The sequence below is a fragment of the Strix aluco genome, chromosome 5 (genome assembly GCF_031877795.1).
Source record: "Strix aluco isolate bStrAlu1 chromosome 5, bStrAlu1.hap1, whole genome shotgun sequence".
NCBI classification, from domain to species: Eukaryota; Metazoa; Chordata; class Aves; order Strigiformes; family Strigidae; genus Strix; species Strix aluco.
In genome coordinates, this window is record NC_133935.1 from 80,874,818 (window position 1) to 80,897,996 (window position 23,179).

The 23,179-nt window shown below is 42.4% G+C and overlaps 1 protein-coding gene across 3 annotated transcripts; it reads right to left on the minus strand.

Moving 5' to 3' along the window:
* Nucleotides 1–12,430: 12,430 nt before the first annotated feature.
* Nucleotides 12,431–23,117, minus strand: MEIG1 (meiosis/spermiogenesis associated 1). Of its 3 annotated transcripts, none has more exons than XM_074825500.1 (3): nucleotides 23,053–23,117; nucleotides 18,563–18,725; nucleotides 12,431–16,530 (listed from the first exon to the last, which is right to left on the minus strand). In XM_074825500.1, exons 2-3 carry the CDS (start codon nucleotides 18,698–18,700, stop codon nucleotides 16,402–16,404), a joined length of 267 nt encoding a protein of 88 aa, XP_074681601.1. In that variant the 5' UTR covers nucleotides 18,701–18,725; nucleotides 23,053–23,117; the 3' UTR covers nucleotides 12,431–16,401. The 3 variants fall into 3 exon arrangements, with proteins under 3 accessions (XP_074681601.1, XP_074681602.1, XP_074681600.1); XM_074825501.1 differs by lacking the exon at nucleotides 23,053–23,117 and adding an exon at nucleotides 22,916–22,971; XM_074825499.1 differs by lacking the exon at nucleotides 23,053–23,117 and adding an exon at nucleotides 20,568–20,674.
* Between the last annotated feature and the right edge of the window lie 62 nt (nucleotides 23,118–23,179).

A 23,179-nucleotide genomic window follows, 5' to 3' on the forward strand; every position in this document is an offset into this window, starting at 1 on the left:
TTTTTTATTTATTTTGGCTTTTTTTTTCACTTTTATTTTTAAGATCTGATGCTGGCAGAACTGAAAAATTAACTTACACAGTATTCCTGGCCACCTACACGTATTATCTACATAAATTAGATAAAAGGGAGTGTTTATTCCCGGAACTGGGATTGGTGGCACTGAAATATTTTTGCTCTATCCATTAGCCGAAGTTTTCACTCGGATTCACCAAGTGAAATCCCATGCACTGCCTCTGCTTTGCCTAAAGCTTGCTGCTGCTTTTTCAGGGCTGAAAACAGGTTGGCATGTGAGAAAGTCGGGGGGGGGGGTGTAATTTTTTTGTCTTTATTTTTATTTAATTCATTTTTATTAAATTTATTTGAATTCATGTTAAATTTTATTAATTTTTAATTAATTTTATTTTTTCCAACTACCTCATTTGCTCTCACAAAATATCTTTCTTCTTGCATAGCCCCAGAACATCATGGCTACGACATTTCTCCAAGTGCATTTTAGGATGAATATTAAACCAATTAAGATGCGCTAAATATCATGTCTCCTCGGACAGATTTTATTTGCTCGTTCAAACTGGCTCTGTTGTTTCTTCCCAACCCTGTTCCACACCTCTCCACAACTTCCCAGGAGGCTTCTTGCCCCGAAAGGCAAATTCCACTAAATATCAGTGGAGTTCAGTAGAAACAACATGGGCATTTCCTTCTTGCTGGATAAAAAAGATTTAGAGGCCAGATTTGTAGGTAAAAAGACCAGAAAGAAGAAAAACAGCAGCAAATATTAATTGTCTGTACAGTTATTGGTTGGGGGTCAATTCCTGTGACCCCCAGTCATCCAAGATCCCCTTTCGGCCACTGTTTGTGGCTCGTAGGAGCTCCCCAACTCTTGAACAAGAGTCTGTCCAGACACTTTTTTCGCAAAACATTTTGGTTGTTTTAGGTGAAAAGCGATGCTGGGGCTGTTTGACCTCAGGGCATGTGCTGTGTACACAGGGCTCCGGGTGCACTTAATCTCCACTCAGCCTCCTGTGGTCAACACGCTTGAAGACCGTAAGCACCGCAGCTTCAAAGATGAAAGGTATTAAATACAAGCAAGGCCAGAAAATTATCAAGTTTTCAATGAGCTTGACTTCATCCTGAGCTTAAGTACTGGGTGGAAAGGCATAAAGAGCTCCTGTAACCCTCCAGCATTTGTTCCCACACTCGCTGTTTGGTGGAGAAGGGTCTCCAGGACTCAGTGGAGAGACTCTTCATGTCATCTTGAGCCACTTGGGGGAAAAAAATTCCCATGAGGTGATGGATGCGACTTCCTGACACACAAGTGCTCTTGGCCTGTAGAAAACTTACAGTTGGTTTTACACTCATTTTTCAGCACTTACATATTTTATTCCTCAGCAGTCTCTGGCTCTGACCAGATTAAATCCTGAGGGTTGCGTAGGATCTGGTTGGGGCCCAGGAAACACTGGGTTGCTGGAGGGGAGCAACTGTGGGAGTCCCCTGCATTGTGTATCATGTTTATGCTTGGAGTTATGGCTCTGTGGGACAAATGGGCATAACCTTCTTCCAACATCTGTTGACTAATTACCAATAATTTAGAACAAATGCAAAACACAGACAAAACTTGATGAAAAATACAAACTGTTACTTGGACATAAATAGTGTCAACAAATAGTTCATAGATGAAATGAAGATGTCAACCAATGTCACTCAAAAATACAGTCTACAGTAGCTGGGTTTCATAAGACAAATAAAACCATTTATCTGTTCTTTCAGCAGGGGTTTCACTTGCGTAACTCATTTCAAGACTCCTTCCACATTTCTGGCCAAGGAGGGTAGGTTGTGCTTGTCTCAACCTCTTTAGGACATAAACTGACAAAAACTCCCTTTCTATTGTTTCCTTCCGTACTCATCATCGGCACCTCCAACACTTGACGCTTGGTATGAAAGGTATCTCTTCGACTGGTCAGGAGTAAGAAGACCAGACTTCATCCTTTCTAGATATCTAGAAAATTATTTTCTGTTATCGAATGTCACTAGATAATAGCCATTAGTTTAACCTCCAGGATGTAGCATTCTGTAGCCTTTAGAGGTGGGTCACAGCCGCAGTGAGCTGCTGCCATGACAGCACTGAAATCACAGCTGGGCCTTGGTGGTGGTGCGGGACAGCCATGGCTCCTGTGGGCTGTCCTGTGGCCCTGGGACAAGCCAAACACACCTTGAAGGGGCCAAAGTGCTCAGGTGTCCATGCTGAGATCAGAACAGGTGACTTACTCAGCCCATGGTTTGCTGTAGTATCTCATTTTTTTAAATGCTACATGTCTTCTCCACTTAACCATCTCCTGCCTGGCCCACTTGCTTGTGCATCAAAATGCTTCTCTGGGTGACACGTTCAGTTAGTAGGCAGCAAGGGTAATTTGATGAGTGAGGATCTGTTTTGCTGATTAGGGATACCAATTAAGACACCAATCAGACACCAGGGTGAAAAGGGCAGGTGTATTTTACTGGGGATAACTAAATAATATAACAGAATAATACAGAAAACATACAGCAAGAAAAGACAGAATAGTGCACTTAAACAAATAGGAAAATACAGGGTAATGCATCAAATCATTACTACCTGAGAGAGAGAATAGCGATTAAGAAAGATCCATCACCACTTGTATATGTTACCATCATCCAGACCCGCAGTCGCTGGGGAGCCCCGGTTACAGCGAGGATTTGGAGAGCCTGTCCCAGCAAGTGGGAAATCCTACGCGGTGCGTCCACCCGTAGGTGAGGCTTCCAAAGTCTCTGTGAGCGGGTCCAGCCTTATGTACCCAAAACTCAGCAAGCCAGAATAACTGGCACCTTTGTTTTCAGCGGAACATCCGGTTTCACTCTCACATTAGATTCCCCCAGAGCCTGGCCAGGGCTCAAGGGAGAAGCTAAGGGAGTTTCCCTGCTTATCTGATTTATTTATGTTCTTTTTAGAACAAGGCCACACGTGTGGTCCCAAGGCCGGACAGCTGGCTTCATGGCCTTGTTAACTTGCCCCTACACAAAGAAGAAGAAAGACACATTCAGGATAGACATGTTTTCATTACATTCATCATCAGTAATGAGTATATGATATCTAAGCTACATCTTTCATTAACGAGCATACATATTTTGCTAATGACTACATACTAAGTTAGCAGCTTTGGCTCGGGGCCTGTTGTTCAGGCTTCAACACTTTAGCACTTTTTACATCAGCATAAGTGGGTTGTTATAACCTAGTACAATACCTACTAGCACAATGGTTATCAGTTATAAAATATACAGGATTCATCTATAGGTCAACTCTGGCTTGGGCCTATTGTCCAAGCCTTAGCACTTCAGGATCTGATTGAGCCATTAACGTAACAGACCCAACAGATAACCTACTGGGTTTAGCAGCTGCCTCAGCCAAGAGTTTGTTTTCACGATACCAATGATTTGATAAATTGTGCCCCTTCCCGTGGATGGCAACACTTCTTCATCACATGGTCTGTCGTGGAGCTTGGTCCTATTTCTCAACAGGAGACACGCTTGGATCATTAGGTGAGAAATGACCCACAGGAGCTGGTCTGCTTCATCCAAGAGATGATGCTCCCCAGCAGCAAGACCACTGCTTGGGCACGTGGTCCTGTCCACGGGTGTCATTCTTTCTGTCGGTGCACGATGCAGCTGAATTCCTTCGGGGGCTGGGAATTAATAACTCTTTGTAGCAGTAGTCCTCAGGGAAGGGAATAAACAAGCTAAGATTGGAAAGTTTCTCAGAGATCATTTATTGGAGGCTCTACAGGAATAGCAGCAGCGAGAGGGGTGTGGATGTATCAAGACTCATGGGTCGCTTAGGGGCAAACAAGAATTTCTGCCCTAAACTGGGATTTCCTCCGTCAGAGAAGGAAAAGGAGGAGAAAGCTTTTGGTGTTGGTCATATGATATCCGTGAAGCAATGTGGTGTAGTAGCAGTGGAGGCTGATGTAATTCCCGGGTGAGGAAATTCTACAGGAAAAAGGAGTAATTTCTGCTATGGTAAAAGATACCAGTGAGATCCCATCTGGAGTCAGTTCATCGTTTTGGCCACTCAAACTCAGGAGAGACTGTTTTGTTCTGAAACAGGCATTGGGAGGGTGGGGTCATCACCGCATCAATGGTGGGATGATCGGCGCTAGGGCCTGTCTGCCAGGGGAAGACTGAAAATCTTATCTTGGTTAGGCCTGCAAAAGGGAGGTCAAGAAGGGATACTGCAGTTTTTATACACAGCATGGGGAGCAGTAAATGCTAGCGAGTGAGATAAAATGTTTAAGCTAATGGGTTATGTTGGTACAAGAGCAAATGGCTATGAAGGATGCACCTGTAGTATTGTGTTCAGACTGGGGGATTTCAGTCAATCAAAGGAGAGCAGCTCTAGGACAACCTTTCAGGCAGAGTTGTGGGGAGCAGAAAATCACATTGTTTTAAAGATGGCATTTCACCGACTTGTGAAAAATAGTATAAAGTGGGGAAAGGGGATTGGCATTGAAAACTAGACATCCTTTTCAACCTGAAGTTCTCTTTATAGAAGCACAAACTCAGGAAAAGAATTAATTTGGCAGCAGATCCTACTCCATCCATGGAATGGGACACATTTGGTGTGGTTCCTCTCCTGCAGCCAGAGCTCCAGGAGCAAACTCTGCTGCCATCAAGAGGCTGATAACACGTGACTCAGAATGCAGGATCCACTGAGCTCCTATTTCAGAGCTCATCAAACTTCTGAAATCTCCCTTGGAAAATGGGACCATGTCTCTAGTCTGGCACATGTGGTTAAGGACCTCCCTACCTTAACATTTATGTTAGTACTCAAAATACATGTCTTATCCTCAGTGAAAAGGCTATAAATCTTCTTCATGGATATCCTGTATCTTACTTGGTTGAACAGTGATGCAACATGGGTGTGCAGGTTGTCCACACTCTGTATCTGCTGATGCTCACTCACAAGACAGATCACACAACAGAGCTGTTTTCTGCTGTGTTTCAAGGCTTAGGGGATCCTCTGTTCCCTCTTTACTATGCGGTGGAATTGAACAAATGATAAAATGATTTGCCCCATTTCCTTGGTGATTTGTTCTCTCTCTCACACTAACTGTGTTTTTTTGCAAAAACTGAATCAAGCTGTATTGTCTGAGAATAAAGACGAGCTGCTAATATCAAGTTTAAAACAAGTGCACCCATGACTGCCACAATTTCAATGCCCTGTAACACTGACTCACTTCTTTCTACAATTTAAAGTAAGTATACCAATCTTCAGTGAAAAGTATGTACGCTTTTCCGGTCTGAAATAAAAAACAACCTGCTTTTTAATGGAGAAAATAATATAAAAGGAAATCTCAGATGGTTTAACATTGCAAAGGTTTGTTCTGCTCAGGTTGGACACAATTTGCCTTCCCTTGTTCTTGTTTAGTGCACTTTACATTTATCACAGCTGGCTGTGTCCAAGTGTTAGAGCAGTTCCAAGGTTTACATGCTGAGCTTTAGCTCAAAAATAGAACTGGCACTGCTTCCAATAAATAGATTTGGCCCATAAATTGCAGAGAGTCTCTTCAGAACATCAGACTGTAGACTCGTAAAAAAATATATGCTCTCTCCTGTCTAATATTTTATTTATTCTAAAGGCCATCATGTGATTTTTCCTGTACTCCTGGCGAAGATTTAATTCAGCACATATATGAAAATTTTAATATATCCTAAGGCTAATTATATATCATTGTCATTGATGCTGCTGCCTTCATAACTCACCAGCTGGCTGTTTGAGTCCCAAGGTGGAGGTCAGTAACTCCTCTGTACAGGCAATGCTGTCTAGCTCTTCACCGACCCGTCTCTCTGGTGCTCTGCGTGTCCTTTCAAGAGATCTAATGTGCTGGGTTTTCTAATGCATCAATTTATTCCGTAACTCTTTGTTAGCACGGGCTTTCTGCTGCAATTTATCTTAGTCGCAGCTCCAGCAACAGCAGGCACTGCTCTCCTGTCTGCTTCCCTGTAGCGATTTCAGCTTCCCGACCCAGCCGTTAGTGATTACAGTCTGGTAATTGGTTTTTGCATCATTAAATCAGCCTCCAGCTCCCAGTGCTATGGCCCTTTGGCTATTCTATTTGGCATGCTTCATCTTGATAGAGTACGGTTTTATCTGGCTCTTTCTAACAAAGCTTCTACAACCCAAAATTCCTGAAGGACCCAGGAGCTGTTTTCACCTGTGTTTTTAAGTCCAAAGGGAACCTGATGAACACACTTGCTTCGCTACAATGGACTTTAGACTCATCTCTGTCAGCCCCCAACCCAAGAAAATGCTCTGGAAGAGGTAAAAATGGACAAAACATTTATGACACTGAGATCCCTCTCTGTCATCCCACAAGAGTTGTGTTTGTCTCCCTCTATACAAAGGGCCACCCAGATCATCGAGAGGAAAACCAGCTTGAGGCCTTCCAGCATTGCTCCTCCACCCCAGAACAAGGGGCATGATTTTTTCCAATTAATCCTGCAATGCCAAGGTTGTACATTTCTTGCCTTGCATGTGCCTGGGGAACATGATCTGCTGCAAGGACATGGAGTTTCTGAAGATTGCATGTCAAAAGAGAAGAGGAACCAAAACCTTTATGTTTTGCAGTTCCCACGGTCAGTTTTACTTAGTAGCTGCCTGTAAGGACCAAGATTTTTAAACTGATACCAAGTGGTGTTACAGACATATTCAAACTGAAAAATATTTCTAGCATGCTCCAAAGGTACTTGCTTGATTCTCTCAGCTTATAGCAACTTTCTTTGAGTCTCTGCCTTACAGCTTTTGAAGATTTCCCTTAAACAAGGATTCACAAATTATTTTAGCATTAATGGAGAACTCCAGTGGCAGTGGGACCCAAGGGGCAGATGCCACGCAGGGGAACACAGCACTGCTGGAGTGCCCAGCACTGTCACCACGGGACTGGGGATGCTGTGAGCAGCCCATATCCACCAGCTCCCTGGACATTACGGTCGTTGCTTGGGACACGGGGAAGAACATTAGCCAAACAGGAGGGGGAAAAAAAATCATGGCCTTTTATCATTTGCAATCAAGGAGAGGTTTGGGGGAGGTAGTCAGCAGAGGGAGGCATGAGCTCACAGATTCAGCATGAGTCTCAGCCCATGGCATCTCTCCAAGCTGGGAAATACAGGCAGCAGGCTTTAAATGGTACTGCAAAACTATTTCATTTTACTTTTTCCACATTTATGTTTAGCTCTTGGAGATAAGATGAGAGATTGAACCAAAGAAGAAGCTGAAACATTCAGAGTTGGGGATGTGTTGTCCAAATCATTCATTATAATCTTCATTCTCCTTTGGGTTTTCAAGCAGTTTGAGTTCCATGAGGATTGTGGGTTCTCCCTCTTTTATGTTATCTTATTTAGTGTATCACAGAAGCTTTCCCATCTGCTCCTTCATGCCCCAGAATCTTAACTGAAAGTCACACCATTTCATAGAAGATTTAGAGAAAAAATATCTTCAAGATGTTTTATTTTTGAGAAAAAAATTCAAAAAGAGAAATGTGTAATTAAAATAAATATATGTATGCATATATCATGAAAATTTCCCTCTGATACATGTATAAGCAACCTACCAACATCCAGCTCTTCTTTCAGGTTGGTGGCAGACTTTAAGTGGGGCAGCACCTGCGGGCCTGCTTCAAAACATCTTCAAAGAAGAGGAAAGACACTTAAACTGACACCAGTTGTTTCCCTGTTTGGAGCCTGTGCACCAGCTGAAGGATGAAACCAGCCCTCTCATCTGCTGCGTTTGCAAATTAGCCAACATCACTTGTCAGCCCAGGGAGGGTGGCAGTAACATCACAGAGAAATCTGGATTGTTACTGTATTTTCAAGAGGAAAAAAATGCTACTTTTAATCACAGAAGGACATAGAGCAACAGTACCACCTCTCAATTTTGCAGGTTTTCTATCTTGTCATTTAAGCTTTCCACAACGGGATGAAAAGAAAAATCTCCTCCTCCTTGTGCATATGGTTCCCTTGGCACTGCCAGACCCTTGAAAAACAGGGTTTTGTGATGCTTTCTGCAAAGAGGTGAGATGAAAGACCTTCCTCGCCCTCAGCAAGCACGCTTCACCGTGTCAGGAGAGGTCATCCCACCAGCAGCGAGGGTCCGCATGACTCCTGCATCTTCCCAATCGCCTCAAGGCTACCGGGCGGCCAAGTGCATCCAGAAGAAGGTTTCTCTCCCAAAACTGGGTGTCCCCAAGGCACACGCTCCATTAAACAGTGGTTAGCCATGGGGTGACTAAAACACCTGCCTGAAATCCAGACTGCTTCCTCCTGTGCTGAAATGTTTCTAGCTGGCACTGCCAGCAACCACAGGCTTTTTCATCTCCATGGGCTGTGCAATTCAAAACCTGCAGAAGCTACAGCCATTGAATTGAAAAGCAAGTAATTTAAATCATAGTTGCACAGGGGACCTGTTATCTTATTAAAAGTTTATGGTTTTCATGGAGTCTAGGGGCGGAGGGCTCCATCCCATGTGAGAGGTGTGAACATCTCGTCTCAGGGTCTCACACAGCACCAGTCACTGCTTTTATTGAAGTAACTCTGGGCTGAGATTGATGACAGGGATTAGAAACTGTGTTAGTCCTCAGGCAGTAAAACAAAATGTTCCAGAAACAAAAGCTCCGAAGAGCCTATTTCTTGATCTTTCCTGTGGCTCGTCACTGATACTTCAAATCAGCCAAGGTGCATCTGATCAGCTGAGCACAGACGAAAATACTTTCCAACTCCTTCTTCTTTATTGAGAGTTCCAACATAACCACTTCACTAACTTATCCCTAATTAAGAGTCTGTTTATCCAGTCTAGTATGATTCCCTTTTCAGTATTGGATCATGTTGACCCTCCATCAGTCCTCTGGCACTTCTCCAGTTTCCAGAGTTTGTTAAAATCTAAAATTAGTGAATTAGAGAGTCCTGAGCTACTGGTCTTAAGACTGGGAGTCTACATGACCCCAGGCTTCTGAACTAAAATTGTTTCTATTTAGCAGGTGATGCTTCACATCGTCCTCGGTTACAGATGGTAAATTATTTCATCTGGTGTAGATGGGTCTTACTACTTTGCTCTGATATAGTAAAGCAGGAATTATGAATATTTGTTGTGGGTTTTTCCCTGACAGATACAAATGGTAACATTGTAAATAACAGACAAGCTATTCCTAAACTAATACTCCCAATGACATTTTAATGTCTTCTTACCGTCTGTAGCATACTTAAACTTTTATATTTCTTCTGGTTTTTTTGCCTTGCATTCTCAATAATCTGCTTGCAATATACATACTACCAATGAATATCTCTTCTAAACACCTCTACTGAACTCATCCTTCAGATATATAAATCTTTCTTCTCTGTTTAAATATTGCTCTGGTCTGACAAAATATTAATCCAATGACTTTTTAAATAAATGTCCATCTCTGTAGTTGCAAGTATAGTGATCTTTCTCACTTGTTGAGACCAAAGTTGTGATAGGCTATCAAAGAGACAATTTGTGTTTTTAATGAGCGTCTCCTCAAAACAGTGATCCCTTGGTACACAGACCTCCTTTTTGAAGAGTCAGTGGAGAAAAGCAGGGTCCCTCTGGGCTGCGACTCAAGTTCCTTCTGAACAAGAGGAGGATGGATCCGTCAGGGAGGTTAGGGCAGGAGTTGGCAGGCTCTACCCACCACAGCTGCAGAACAGGGCTACAGAGCAAGTGCTCTTCTGTCAGTAGCTCCAGCAGACCACAGCCATGGGAAGAGGCGGATCCGCAGGGCCACCACGCTTTTTCCTCTGAGAGAAACACTACCCGATGTGTCCCTGTGTTGAGCGTGCCTGGCTTCAGCCCATCTCTCCACGCACAGCATCCTAGCACCCACAGCCCACCTGCTGGCTCTTCCCCGCTCACATCCCAGCATTGGCTGTTCCTCAAAAACATCATGTATTTGGCACAAGCATGTCCCCCAGGGCAGCGCAGCACAGCTGACATCCTCTAGACACCCCGCGCAAAACTGAAGAACCTGCCACACATCCAGTCCGCCTGCTTTTTGCTCCATCACCCCTGCAAAGCCAAGCAGCTGCTAGCAGCTTGTCCACCCAAGCAGGACACCTTCCCCTTGGCTGAGAGGTTCGGATGCTCCTGCCAAGGCAGGACGAACATCTGCAGCGAGGAGCTGGGACCGCGTCCTGCTTCCCCAGCCAGCAAGAGCTGAGCTACTGCCAGCAAGGGAGGAGGTTTCTGTGGGTACAAGATCGCTGGCAAAATGCTGATGCATCCTTACACACACTCATCCTTCCCTGAACTTGTGCTCTTTTTCCCTCCCACCCCCATACTCCTCCTCCTCCTATTTTTAGGCATTCCCTTCCCTTTGTCTCCATGTCCTTAGAGCTGCCACCTGCCTGGGCATGTGCAGCAGTAGCACCACAGAGGTCCTGCTGTGTAGGTGCCTCTACCCAGCATCATTCTTCACACTGCAGCCGAACCACCTGCCGCGGGGAGGTTGGCATGAAGATATGTGAAATATGAGAGCATCTGGTTCAGTAACTTATTTGGTTAAGGACTATTCCATATCATAGAAATAACAAATAACAAGGAAAACGCTAAATTAAACACACAGACACACAAACATTAATGAGCAGGTGATGAGAGAGATAATAATGGAGGCCAGAGCTTGTCAGGCACTGACTCGTGGGCTATTAAAAGAACTACTCCAGCCTTGAAGAGGGTCAGCCTCGATTTTGTAACTGATAAGAAGGAGGAAACATAATGTGAATATTAAGGGATATTTGAGGGAGCTTGGAGGACTGCATGAAGCTTACTATGGGATGTTTAGTGGAAGGACTGAAGCCATGGGAAGGATCAGGGTGGAACAAGTATGGGAAGATGGCAAGGAGGGAGGTTGGAGGGGTCAGACACGTGGCAGGCAGGACGTTCACCTGACTGGGCCCTGCCCTTGATTCCTGGAGTCTGGCCTGTCTTCTTGTTAAATCCCATTCTTAATTATCTTTTCTGTGTCATCTCACTGTCTATCCTGTGTGCCAGCCCCTGCAGAAGGGGCCATGGTGACAGGGACCACAGGTCTGATGTCAAGACCAGAGGGTCAGGGATGTGCGTGCTTATCTGAGGGGTCTAAGTGCATGCCAGCACCCGCTGCAACCTGGCTGTGTTTATATTTCCTTAGTGAATTTAGTCCCACGTGCATGTAATTTGCTAGCAAATGTCAAGCTGCACTAGCTGGTGAGTAGAAGAAAAGACTCCAGGTTTGAGCCAGGGCTGGGTAAGGGAGCTGGAGTACAGGCATGGACATTGGACAGGATTTTCAAGGGATCCATGAGTGCCAGGTGCCTGTGAAGGCAAAGAATATGGAGGAGTATTGAGGAAAAAAAAAGCCACAAAAGCACCAACTGGCAAAGATACTTTATCCCAGCACTGAGACCTGTAAATACACTGGCTGAACAGAGTACCCATAGAAATGGTGACGTTTGTTCAAAGTTACATTGTAGGGTTTTTTTCGGTGACAGCCTGGAACTCTCCTGACAATAGACATTCACCAGTCACCAGTCACCCTCCCAAATGCTTCAGACTTGAAGTAAATGCAAAGTCTCAACTGCAGCAAGAAAGAAAACTTGACAAGAGGTGTTCAGCACAGGCAGGCTACTAAGAAAGCAGCTCCATCAAATAAATACAAATCCAGTGGAACTGGGGCAACAGGAGAGAGCCTGCAAAGACCATAAAGTAACCCCAATCAAGCTTCTTTCAGACAGACTTCACTTACATCAGACAATGTGAGAAACAGCAGAATCATTAGTTGCTGAGTTAGAAAGTTGTCTTTAATGAGTTTGAAGCCAGTCAATCATTTTCAACACCTTGAAACAAGGGAACCACAGTTGAAAAACAAAAGGTTGAGGTTTAACTGCCTTCAGAGCTGGAAAGACAACTGTCCACTCGGGTACCAAAGTGAAAACTAAAACACTTATACCATCTTCCTGTGTGGTACTTTGAGCTGCTGTGACGGCAAAGTAACCAAACAACCATAGTATCACTTTCAGACAATACTGTTCCATAATGAATTCAAGTGAAGGTTGAAAACACAGAAACCCATCTTAGAACACACAAATGCGGCCTTTATTTCCCCAGTGTAACTTGTCATTTCCTTGTAGCTGTCAAAAACAGAGCCTGAAAAGTTTGGTTTACCTCCTTTTATGAGCTTCAACAGACACAGAAAGCATATATTCTTGTCTTGTACAAAGCCATGAAGTGAATTAGTACATCAGACTTGGGCAGCTGGTAAGCACTTGCTAACAGGGAGCCTTGGCATCATTCGCTTGCTGAGCTGCTGCAAATTCTCACTGAAAGTATTACAATATTCCTTGACAAGAGGAATACCAACAGATAAGAAAAGTGCCTTGGAAAGTATTTTCACAGAATTACTTTTTATTAAGACTCAAATCAGCAAAATAACACGTATTTTCATCTCTAGGCAATAAAATGGAGAAATGTGATTTTATCTCTATGTCTTTAAAGTTACTAAAGTTCAGTAAAAAAAGTTTTTGTAATGGTGTTAAGAAATGTTATTTATATTGATATGAACTGTTGTGTCACCCTTAAAATGAAGCACAGCTTCCCCACATTGCTTATTTCCGATACTTTTTCACAACTTAGTGACAGTTCTCAACATGCTTAAAAATGAGGTTACAGACAAGACATTTCAGTTACAGATTTATCAAATTAGAGAAAATACCAACACATTAAATTCTTTTGACAGCTTTTTTGATTGAAAGAGATGCTTTCAGCATAACAGTAGCAGAGGAAAACTTGTTACTACTCAAGTATCAGCTTCATGCTCAACAAACACAGCTGAATACCAAATCCACTTCGGGAAGAATTTTGACAGGCTGGAGGAGTGGGTCTCTGGGAGCCTCATGAGGTTCAACAAGGCCAGGTGCAAGATCCTGCACCTGGGTCAGGGCAATCCCCAGTATCAACACAGGCTGGGGCATGAAGGGGTTGAGAGCAGCCCTGCGGAGAAGGACTTGGGGGTACTGGTGGATGAAAAGCTGGACATGAGCCAGCAATGTGCGCTCACAGCCCAGAAAGCCAACTGTGTCCTGGGCTGCATCAGAGCAGTGTGGCCAGCAGGTCGAGGGAGGGGACCCTCCCCCTCTACTCTGCTCTCATGAGATCCCCCCTGCAGTGCTGTGTCCCACTATGGGGTCTCCAGCACAGGAGAGCCATGGACCTGTTGGAGCGGGGCCAGAGGAGGCCACAAAGATGATCAGGGGGCTGGAACACCTCCCCTGTGAGGACAGGCTGAGAGAGTTGGGGTTGTTCAGCCTGGAGAAGAGAAGGCTTCAGGGAGACCTTATAGTGGCCTTCCAGTACTTAAAGGGGGCTACAGGAAAGGGGGGGAGGGACTCTTTATCAGGGAGTGTAGGGATAGGACGAGGGGTAATGGTTTTAAACTGAAAGAGGGCAGATTTAGATTAGATATAAGGAAGAAATTCTTTACTGTGAGGGTGGTGAGACAGTGGCACAGGTTTCCCAGAGAAGCTGTGGCTGCCCCCTCCCTGGAAGGGTTCAAGGCCAGGTTGGACGGGGCTTTGAGCAACCCGGTCTAGTGGAAGGAGTCCCTGCCCATGGCAGGGGGGTTGGAACTAGATGATCTTTAAGGTCCCTTCCAACACAAACCACTCTATGATTCTAAGAATTAACTCAAGCAAACATCCTTATACTAGATTAATGTTATCTTGTGAGCACAAACTTGTACTCAGGCAAGAACCCCTGTACCTCTTTCTTTTTAAAGACAGGAACCCCTTCAGCTAACGCCATTACACAGCTATGGTCTTTAAAAAAAGAGAGTGGTTTTAAGTAACCTTAAGGCTAGCATCCAAGGCTTTGGATGTCAAAGGACAATTATAACTGAAACTGTCACTGCCAATACAAAACCTGCTGTTTTTCTAATGAAGTGAGCAAACTCCCAAATACAGCATTAGGGCTGACAAAGGCTATGTCTGTAAACTGGTCTCCAGCACTATTAACAAGGCTTCTCTTTCCTTTTCATCCCATTAATATTACAGTGAGATTCAACCTTTTAGCACACTGATAATGCTGAAAAATGCGAGTAATAAAATCTAGGTAATTCACTCTCTCATAGTGAGAAGAATCTGCCAACTCACACAAAATCAGCATTTCAGAAGTGGAACATGAATTCCCATGCTACTTGTTTGAAATTAAAGAAGTCTCCCTGGGCCGTATGAAATGCACGCTCATGGTTTTAAGACATAATACAAGAGAGAAAACATACAGCAATATTGCAAGAATATTGAGGTGTAGTCAGATAAAATAACGGAAGCCCAGAATAATCTTTTACATTTTTTTTTTATTTTTAAAAGTCTTTCTTTAAAAAAAGTTAAACTCTAAAAAGTTACCCGCAGTTTTAATTCCTGTTCTTGAATGCCTAACTATGTCTTTTTTATAGACTGAGAAAATGGCTGTACCAAACATTCTCACTTATTCTGTGTGTGCTGACAGCAGTAATTTCTGTCAATAAATTTGTGTTGGCTATACAACACATCTATTCCTGTGAATTTTTTAAAGGCTTTTTTCATGTCCACTGGACATTTTTAGGAATCTATGACGTTAATAAAGTGACTATCTTAAAGTGACAAAATAGATGGGTTATTGTGATAATTGTTCTGTTCCTGCTATTTGATTGCAAAGTATGCAAAAAGTCATCTCTTAAAAAGTACATCCAGAGCAAACCAAATAAAAAAAGAAATCATAATGAAAATCTGAAGTGAAATTTACTGTAGTAATGCTTTATTTCTGTCACTGCAGTAACTATTTATATGCCATTAAAACCTTCCTGGAATAAAAAAGCTTCACAGTTGCTTCTGAGTACCTTTCAGTCATTTCCCTAACAGAGCTCATACAAATTTAAGCGAAAAATTTCCAAGCAGTCTAAATAAGGTGACTAGATCATCGTCACCTATTCTCAAAGAGATCTTTTGAATATTGCACCCGTACTACTTCTTTTGACTTGCAGCTGTGAGTCCTCTGTTTCACATCTTGAGTTGGCCACCATCTTAGGTTCAAATGAAGGAAGAAAATCCATAAGACAGATGGTCAAATGTACACTGCTAATCCGTGCCTAAAACTTAGTTTAGCTACCCCTTGGTTTACAGTCCAGAGACAGGAGAGATTAATAACATTTTTCTGTAACTACCATGAGCACACGTATGGGTTTACATAAAAATAATCTGTTTTACCGGTCACGTATCTGGAGTGTTGGCATCTTAAAGTATTTTACTTAAATGCCCTAATGAGTGAAGGTAAGCATGGTACCTCACGTTTACCGGGTGTCTCAGAGCAGGACACATACAGACAGCTTCTGCAGAGCTGATGTCACAGCAACACGTTCATAGCAAATATTAAATATTACATTTAGAAGAAATGAATTGTGCCCAGAAGAGCCAACTCCTCTCTATTCAGAACAAAGGGTGTCCACATGACAAGATCAGGTGTAGATGTTGACAATGTGACATTTGAAGTTAGACGAGATGAATTCTGCCCAGAAATCCCACGTATCATCTGTGTAAGTTACTTAACCTTAAGTATTACTGTATGGATTTCATGTTCTCCCTGCAGTTTCATCCTACCATATGTATATCCACTGCCTTCTTTTTCCCCCTCCATAAAAAGGCATATGCTACCCAGTCAATTAATACTTCCTCCTCAAGTAATTAATACTTGCATCTGACAAAAATACTTTGGGGTTACCTTACCTATTGCTCAGAAAGACATTTTTGCTCTGACTGTTTCTACCACAATAACCAGTTTTTAAATCTGCAGCTCAGCACTGGTCCTTGCTACTTGATTGTTCAGTGTCCTTCACTAAGTCCTTTGCTGGTTATTCTTGCTATTCTCCGGTGGAACTTTAGTTAGTATTTTGGCCTTACTTTGGCCCTTTGTAGTCTCATAACCCTTAGCTATACCAAGAGACTGTGGCTGAAATTAGCCACTGTCAACAAGATTATATTGTTCTGAATAAAGACTGATGCCTGGACTTATAATGGACTTTACACACAGTTAAACCAAATATATGATGCTCATTTACTAGCTTTTTATCTTTATGCCAAAAGATTTGTAACTAGGAAAATGAGGGATAATAAGACTTTTGGTTATAGCAGGAAAAAAATGAAATTCCTATGTCTACAGTTCCAGGCTTCTCTACATCTCCTGTATTCCCCCTTCCATCCAAGAATGACATCGATACTTAAGGACTTAAGGTAAATCAGATTACACAATCTCATTTATTTACAGATTCTAACAAAAAGATTTATGAAAAAGTACAAACAAAATAGAACAATAACAAAACTAATACACATAAACTTTCACTTTATGGACTTCTTTGTCTTCGCATTCTCTTTGCTTATCATAATAATAGAACGTATTGTCCCTTCTCTGAAGTTTCTTAACAAATCCAGTTTCTGGCCAACACTCTACCTATGAACAGAATAAAAAGGATATACATTCACCTGAACATGCTCACATTAAATTATGTTTGTGCATTATATTGCAAAGAATACAGGGCATACTTCCATGGGAAAACCTTGTTTGCATCTAAACACTGCTTTGCTATTAATTTGCTTAACTTTAAAAAAAAATATTAAGAACAAGATGTCAGAAACCAGTTTTCTGGTCTAGTATAAAGAATTATGTGATCAGAAAAGTCTAGAAATAAGGATCTAAGAATATCTGATAGAATAATTTAAAAAGTGGACTAGTCAAAGCTTTTAAAATACCTCATTTAGGAATAAAACATTGATGCTACTCAGTTATTCAGTAATCGGAGAGGCTGAAAGATTCCACTTCTCTAAGACCGAAACACACTTAAAGGTTTCTTCAGGATCCTTCTGACCATGAAAAATGTGATTTTCATTAGCAATTTCATAAAAATAAAGTGAGCTATATGCATCATAGTCTCAAAGACAGCAGGGTCAGTCCTGCAGGAAACCAGCACCACCCTGGTGCTCTTCACTGTTCCACAGTGTGAAGCTTTAAACTAAAAGCTCAAGCACTTGAACGTACAACAGCTTTATGGTTTTAGTAGCTATCTGCAGCCTGAACACCTATGACTACTTCTGATCAAACTGAACCTTAAAAATCAGGTAATAAGGATCTTATTTCTCCTCCAGGCAGGGTTGACAATAGGACGTCAAACTAGAGCATTCTCTAATTGGAGAGTCCCAGAAGTGGTAGTTTCGTCACTTAACTTACTATTTAAGGTATACAGCTGAGTTATTTGCAATCTCTGTCTAAACATAACAGCCTTAATATTCATTCTACCTATGCTATAATTGCATCTGCGTTATGGAAACATAATATGGAGTAAACAAGACATTTCAAAATGTGTACGTCAAAAGAGAATCACTGCCAGATCCTGGCAAGTTTGAACAGAATGCACGCTCATTTTACACTAAGTGGTGTTACTTTAACTAAACTAAACTAAACAGGGTTTAATTGTCTATGGTTATGTCCTGCCATAAATCTTAAACAGACTGATCCTACCACACTAATTACAGGATTTCCTTTTGCACAGTTAAAGGAATTTACACCACAGCCTTTGTAGCAGTATCCAAGCACATGACAAAATAATAAACTGCATCTTACTATGCACATCAACGTTTTGTTTTGGTTTGAGTTAACTGGTTGAGGTGTGACTTTCTTAGGAACATTCTGCTCTTTCTTATGTGCACAGCAGGTTAAGATCTTTTAAAAGTGGATTTTTCATGCTATATATGCTGCTTTGGAAGATGAATTACAGTTCTCTAATAAAGACAATATGTTGTTTGCTGTATTAACCTCTTGGCTGATATTTTGAATCTCAAGTAGCCACTGATTATTTGGCCATTATTCATTAGCTCATTTGATGTGCCACCAACTGTAGTGAGCAGAGGACCAAGTCTGCGATGTTCTCAGTTGATAAAAGCCTGGGTCACAACTCCCCACAGCTGGCATCAAATATTTCTGTTGTGGACATCTTCAGTAGAAGCCAAGTTCTGAGTGTGCACAAAGTCTGATTATGCCGCCACGCAGTTTGACTGTAAAACTGAAGTCGGTAGCAATGACACAGGACTGACTCCCTGGACAAGGCACAAGTTTCACATCAGGTCTGTTGCCAGAGCAATGGGGAAACTCCACAGAGAACTCACTCTGATATATTCCTTTCCTCAAACCTGATTTATTCTTTTATGTAGCAGCTACATCTATGCAAAGAAATGTATAATGCTTCTAAATATATAAAAGAGGAGGAACAAAACCACAGGCTGGGTAGTGTTTCTGTTTCACTTCCGTGAAATAAGTTATTTTACAAAGTTAATAACAGCTCAAGAATTTAAGTCAGATCTGGGAGAAAACAGCTGTATCAGAAACTAGACTAAAAGAAAGGAAATAAGCAGCACTTCAATTTTTATTTAATTGTTTAACATAAGACAGAAGATTGAAGTAATAACTCTTGCAGAGTTCCAAATCTTACCATGTCAACTTGTTTTACTTGTTTATATTCGATCTCATCTCTGTATCCAGCTTGCTGAAATCTGTATAAGTTCTCTACATCATCTGACCATTTTTTGGCATGATACATAGATTTCGGGTTGATGTCAGCTTCAGCCATGGCTCCAGAAGCTTCACACTTTTTCCTGAAATTAGATTTTAAAAAATTAAACAGAGAAGACAGAAGCAAGCGATTTTGTTAGGGACATATAGAAATGGGTAGAACAAAAACTAAAAATAGAGGAATTACAGACAGTACAATATTATCTTCCACTCAAAGTCCGAGGTTGAAAAAGAAAAACTTTATAAGCAGTTGGAATCAAATTAAATGCGCTACTTGATCTCAGACAAACCCAACTCACCTATACTCCTATATACACCTCTACATCTTGACTCAACCTACCTAAAATTTCTTTGTGCATATTGATGCATTTAAAAAAAACCCCAAACAGTATTTTTTTTAAATTTCACATCTTCACAGTGGCTATCCCTCTGGGGCAGGCAGTTTTTCAGGTTTTTCTTTCTTCCTACTGAAGGGACACCAAACTGGGAATCAACAAATGAAGAGCTGGGCTGTTACTGAAGAACAGCAGACACTCAGAGTGGGAGAGGAGGGGAAAGGAGAAGAGCACTGCCAGTCACATAGGCACAGTGGAGATGGCAAAGAAGTCTTAAGAAATAAACTGGGTAAGGAGACAAGGCACACAACCTACCCAAATTCATCCTATTCTACCTTTGCCCAATCAAAATCTGCATTGTCTGCCACTGACTTCCTCCTCACACAAACCCCATTTGTTCAATCTGCTGAGAAACAGTAAATAGGTTAATCAACTGCTAAACCTGACCACAGCAGAACTGGGACAAGATGAAACTCAAACTGTAAAAAAAAAAAAAAAATTTAAATAAAATAAGCGATAAAAAATATTGTGAAATCAGTGGAAACTCACTAGGGATGGATTTGAACTATATTTTAAAAAAAAAGAGTCATTTGACTTCTACCTTATATCTGAATTTCACTGTATTTGCTTTCTTGAGTGTCTTATTCTGCTACTAAAACAGAAATTTATGTTGCTTCTGCAAGCAAAACACACAGAACACTATCATGTCTAGCAGATATGATGAGAAATTAGTCCTTTCCTAGTTTTGTAATGTCACCAAGCTTCAGTTTCATAATTAAGAAGGTATCTTCAAAGAAGAAAATGCTTCTGGATTTTGTAGTGAGAGGATGAACACAGTCTCACTCCCTGTGGGTAGTATGCTGCCTCCAAATCCTGCACACAGAGTAAAATTTCTTTACTTACTGAGTTCCAATATCAAATGAGAGCTTGAAAAGTTGAATGCTGATATCTTATCAAATGCACAGATGCCCTTAGTTAGGCATAAAAGGAGGGGAAAAAAATCACAGCATACAAATCTTTGGGAAAATTATATCAAGAATTATTTTTTTCATAATGTGGAAATAGCAGAAGTCTGCACCTCTGTCATCTAACTGTATGAGAACCACTAGCACACAAAGAAAGGGCCTTTTATCTCTTACTGCATAGACTTTAAGATCAATAAAAATATGCACAAGGGCTCATTTCTGGCAACACTAAACTATTTCTTGCAGTTCAGCACCCCAAACATTCTTTTACCAGGCTCTGCAGCATTTTGTAATTGAAGGCAATCATTTATTAAAAAAAAAAAAAAAGTATTTTTCCCACACAAATTATGAGGTGCCCAATACAAATTAACATGATAAACATATATCCTTATTTTAAATATTTAGTGTAGTCATTGAGATATCTATCTCAACATCATTTTTTTCCTCCCTTGCTGCAAAGGGCTCTTTTGTAGCCATTACAGAATTTTTCATGCCCTGTATATGCTCATCAATGTTTGATGAGAACTGTTGTCAATCTGGGACTTTAGACAGTCAATATAATTAGAAATAACATTAGATCTTAATAAATGCTAAACTATAATGAATTTAAGTGCCTTATGATAACTTATGTGTTACTAGTGTTAAGTATTTCTTTATTGATGTACTGAATTCATCTAATGTACGTGTTTCTTCAAGACATCTAGATATCCGTGACACTTCCTGAGTCACCATTAATTCAGATGGCTAGTCCACAAGCATTCCTGTTCAAAAAATATACATAAAAGTCATATAAAAGTGTCAGTTGGTTACTTCAGATAATAAAGGCACCATCCTGATATTTTTAGTCTGCTATTTAAGCCCTTTAAAAATAGTACTCTTTGTCTATTGTAGTGCCTCTGAGTTCCAGGCATAGATCTGGTTTCATTGTACAAGAGCACGAGACGAGCTGTACTCCAGACAGCCGACAATTCAGGGAAGAGACAAAAGACAGCCCACAGATATAGACAAATGAAAGAATGCAAGAGAATGGCAAGAAAAGATTCACCATAATACGAACATTTTTCATTTAAAGTGAATTGTTAAACAGTGAAGTGGACTTTTCTAAGACAACAATGTTTGCCTACTCTTAGGGGAAATAGTAAGATTTCATATACCTCTGTTTTGGCTTTAGGAAAACATTTTTTTAATGTCAACCATAGCACAATTTCTATGGAATCCTCACTAGCCTGGGCTTGCATATGGTAGTTATATGCCTATATAAGTTGTGAGGGTATGTGGGAGGAGACATCTGCTCCTTTAAGGGCATGTGGTCAAGGACCTTTTTCAATGCAACAAGCGATAACAAGAAAGGGAGGAAGTCATAAAACAAGAACATATGGGGACACAAATCTGACCAGTAAATTATGAGGTGATGAAAACCAAACTTGGTCAGTCACACTAATTGATGGGGGCATGTGGGAGTGTGAGAATGTTTGTTCCAGCAAGGTTATCTGATCGGGGACCTTGTCAGTTGGGAAACGAACGGAAAAAGGGGAAACCAGAAAGAAAATATACAGAGACACAGACCTGACAAAACAAACATAGAGACCATGACAAGAAACAAACCTCACCACTCACACTAATTGACGTGCTGTCAAGAAACTATAGGCGCCACTTCCAGAAAGATTAACCAGGACTGCGCCACTGGTAAGACTGTAAACCAGGGGGACCCCAGACTCGGAGGGGTGCAGGAATAGAGCTGTGCAAACCCATGAGGGATGTGCAGGGGAAGGGGAGCAGGGAGGAACAAAGTTGGGAATAGACAGAAAGGAGTATAAAAGAGGCTGCTTGTGTGCAAAACACGGCCAGTCAGTACACTGCCCGGCTGAGCCCTGCGCCTGATCATCACAGTCTATCCTATCTTCTTATATCTTCTTATTAAATATTTTCTTAACTATCTCTCTGTGTAATCTTGCTCTCTGTCCCGTGTGTGTGTGTGCTGCAAGGACTAAGTGCCAGCTACTGGTGAGACCCGTGTGTGTGCGTGAAAACTGGTGCCAGCTCCTGGATTCAGACCAGGGGTTTGGGTGCCCCTGGCCTTTGATGTCAGCTGCTGGAGCGAGTGGACGTCTTTAACTTCCAGCCACTGGAGCAGGAATGGTACGTGTCCTGAAAAATCAGCTACTGGGGGAGGGCTGGCATGAGTGAGGGGCTCTGTGCCAGCGCTTGGAGCAGGACTGTGGGTGACAGCCTGTGTGCCTGGTGCTGGCTGCTGGGGAGGAGGGGTGTCTGTATCTTCCCAGTCCAGGTATTTGTGGGGTGCATATCCATACTCACTAGCAAACTTTAAGCTGGACTAGCTGGTGAATAGGGGGACCTCTGGTCCATGCCAGGATATCAAGCATGCGAGGGGTGGGGGCGTGCTGGTACACCCAAGGGAACTTGTGAATGTGGAGTGCATGAGGGATGAGTGTGTGAGTACATGTTTGCTAGTGAGCATCAAGCTGGACTAGCAGGCAAGTAGGGTATCTATGAACCAGGCAAAGGGGCCTGGAATCTGTGCCAGGGTGCTGGGCAGACAGAGAGGCTGTGCTTGTGAACCTACAGAGTGGTATGTGTATGCCTGCACTAGTGAACTGTTATCGCTGCCAGCCAAAAGGAGGAAAGGCACTTATCTGTGTTTATGTTTTATGCGAGTCCTGTATATAGGTGCCGTTGAGGGCAACGCCTCATCTGTGGCAGCTTGTGTGACCAGCCATGTCTGTAACACACACTCAACTTGTTACTGGTTGAGCCTGCAAATGGAAAAGCAGCAGCTGCATCCCTCAGCCCAGGCAGAAACCCCAAGGTCTCCGGGCAGGAGAGCGGCTGGACCAGAGTGGCTGGAGATGGCCACACTTCCTAGATCACTTAACACGAGTCAGCATACACGGGACCTGTTTGGGGTCCTAGAAGAGTCAGTAAGAGATTTCCAGTGACTTCCACAGACTTTACCTGAGAGCTTCTTGTATTTGCCAAGGCGTGCGGGCAGATGTCTAGGCCCTGGCCTGAGTCACCGCTGTGACCGTCACCCCACCCTGTTCCCACCGCCATCGCCGCAGCCCGGCCGCCCAGCCCTTAAGACGACCCACCTCGGTACGAGGGCCGTAAAATGGGGACTGTTCCCAGGTCGGGCGGCGCGGAGCCGCCACAGCGCGATGGCGGCGGTCTCCCCTCACGCGCCAGCGGCCGCCGCCGAGCGCTGTTGCTAGGCACCAG

What these genes read in the sequence shown, in the direction of transcription:
- MEIG1 (XM_074825499.1), bottom strand. Translation starts at nt 20,674, where the DNA reads ATGGTGACTCAGGAAGTGTCACGGATATCTAGATGTCTTGAAGAAACA. An exon ending in TTAACACTAGTAACACATAA is followed by an intron (nt 18,726 to 20,567) that starts GTTATCATAAGG and finishes ATCTAATTTCAG; the next exon opens with GAAAAAGTGTGAAGCTTCTG. An exon ending in AAGTAAAACAAGTTGACATG is followed by an intron (nt 16,531 to 18,562) that starts GTAAGATTTGGA and finishes TTCTGTTCATAG; the next exon opens with GTAGAGTGTTGGCCAGAAAC.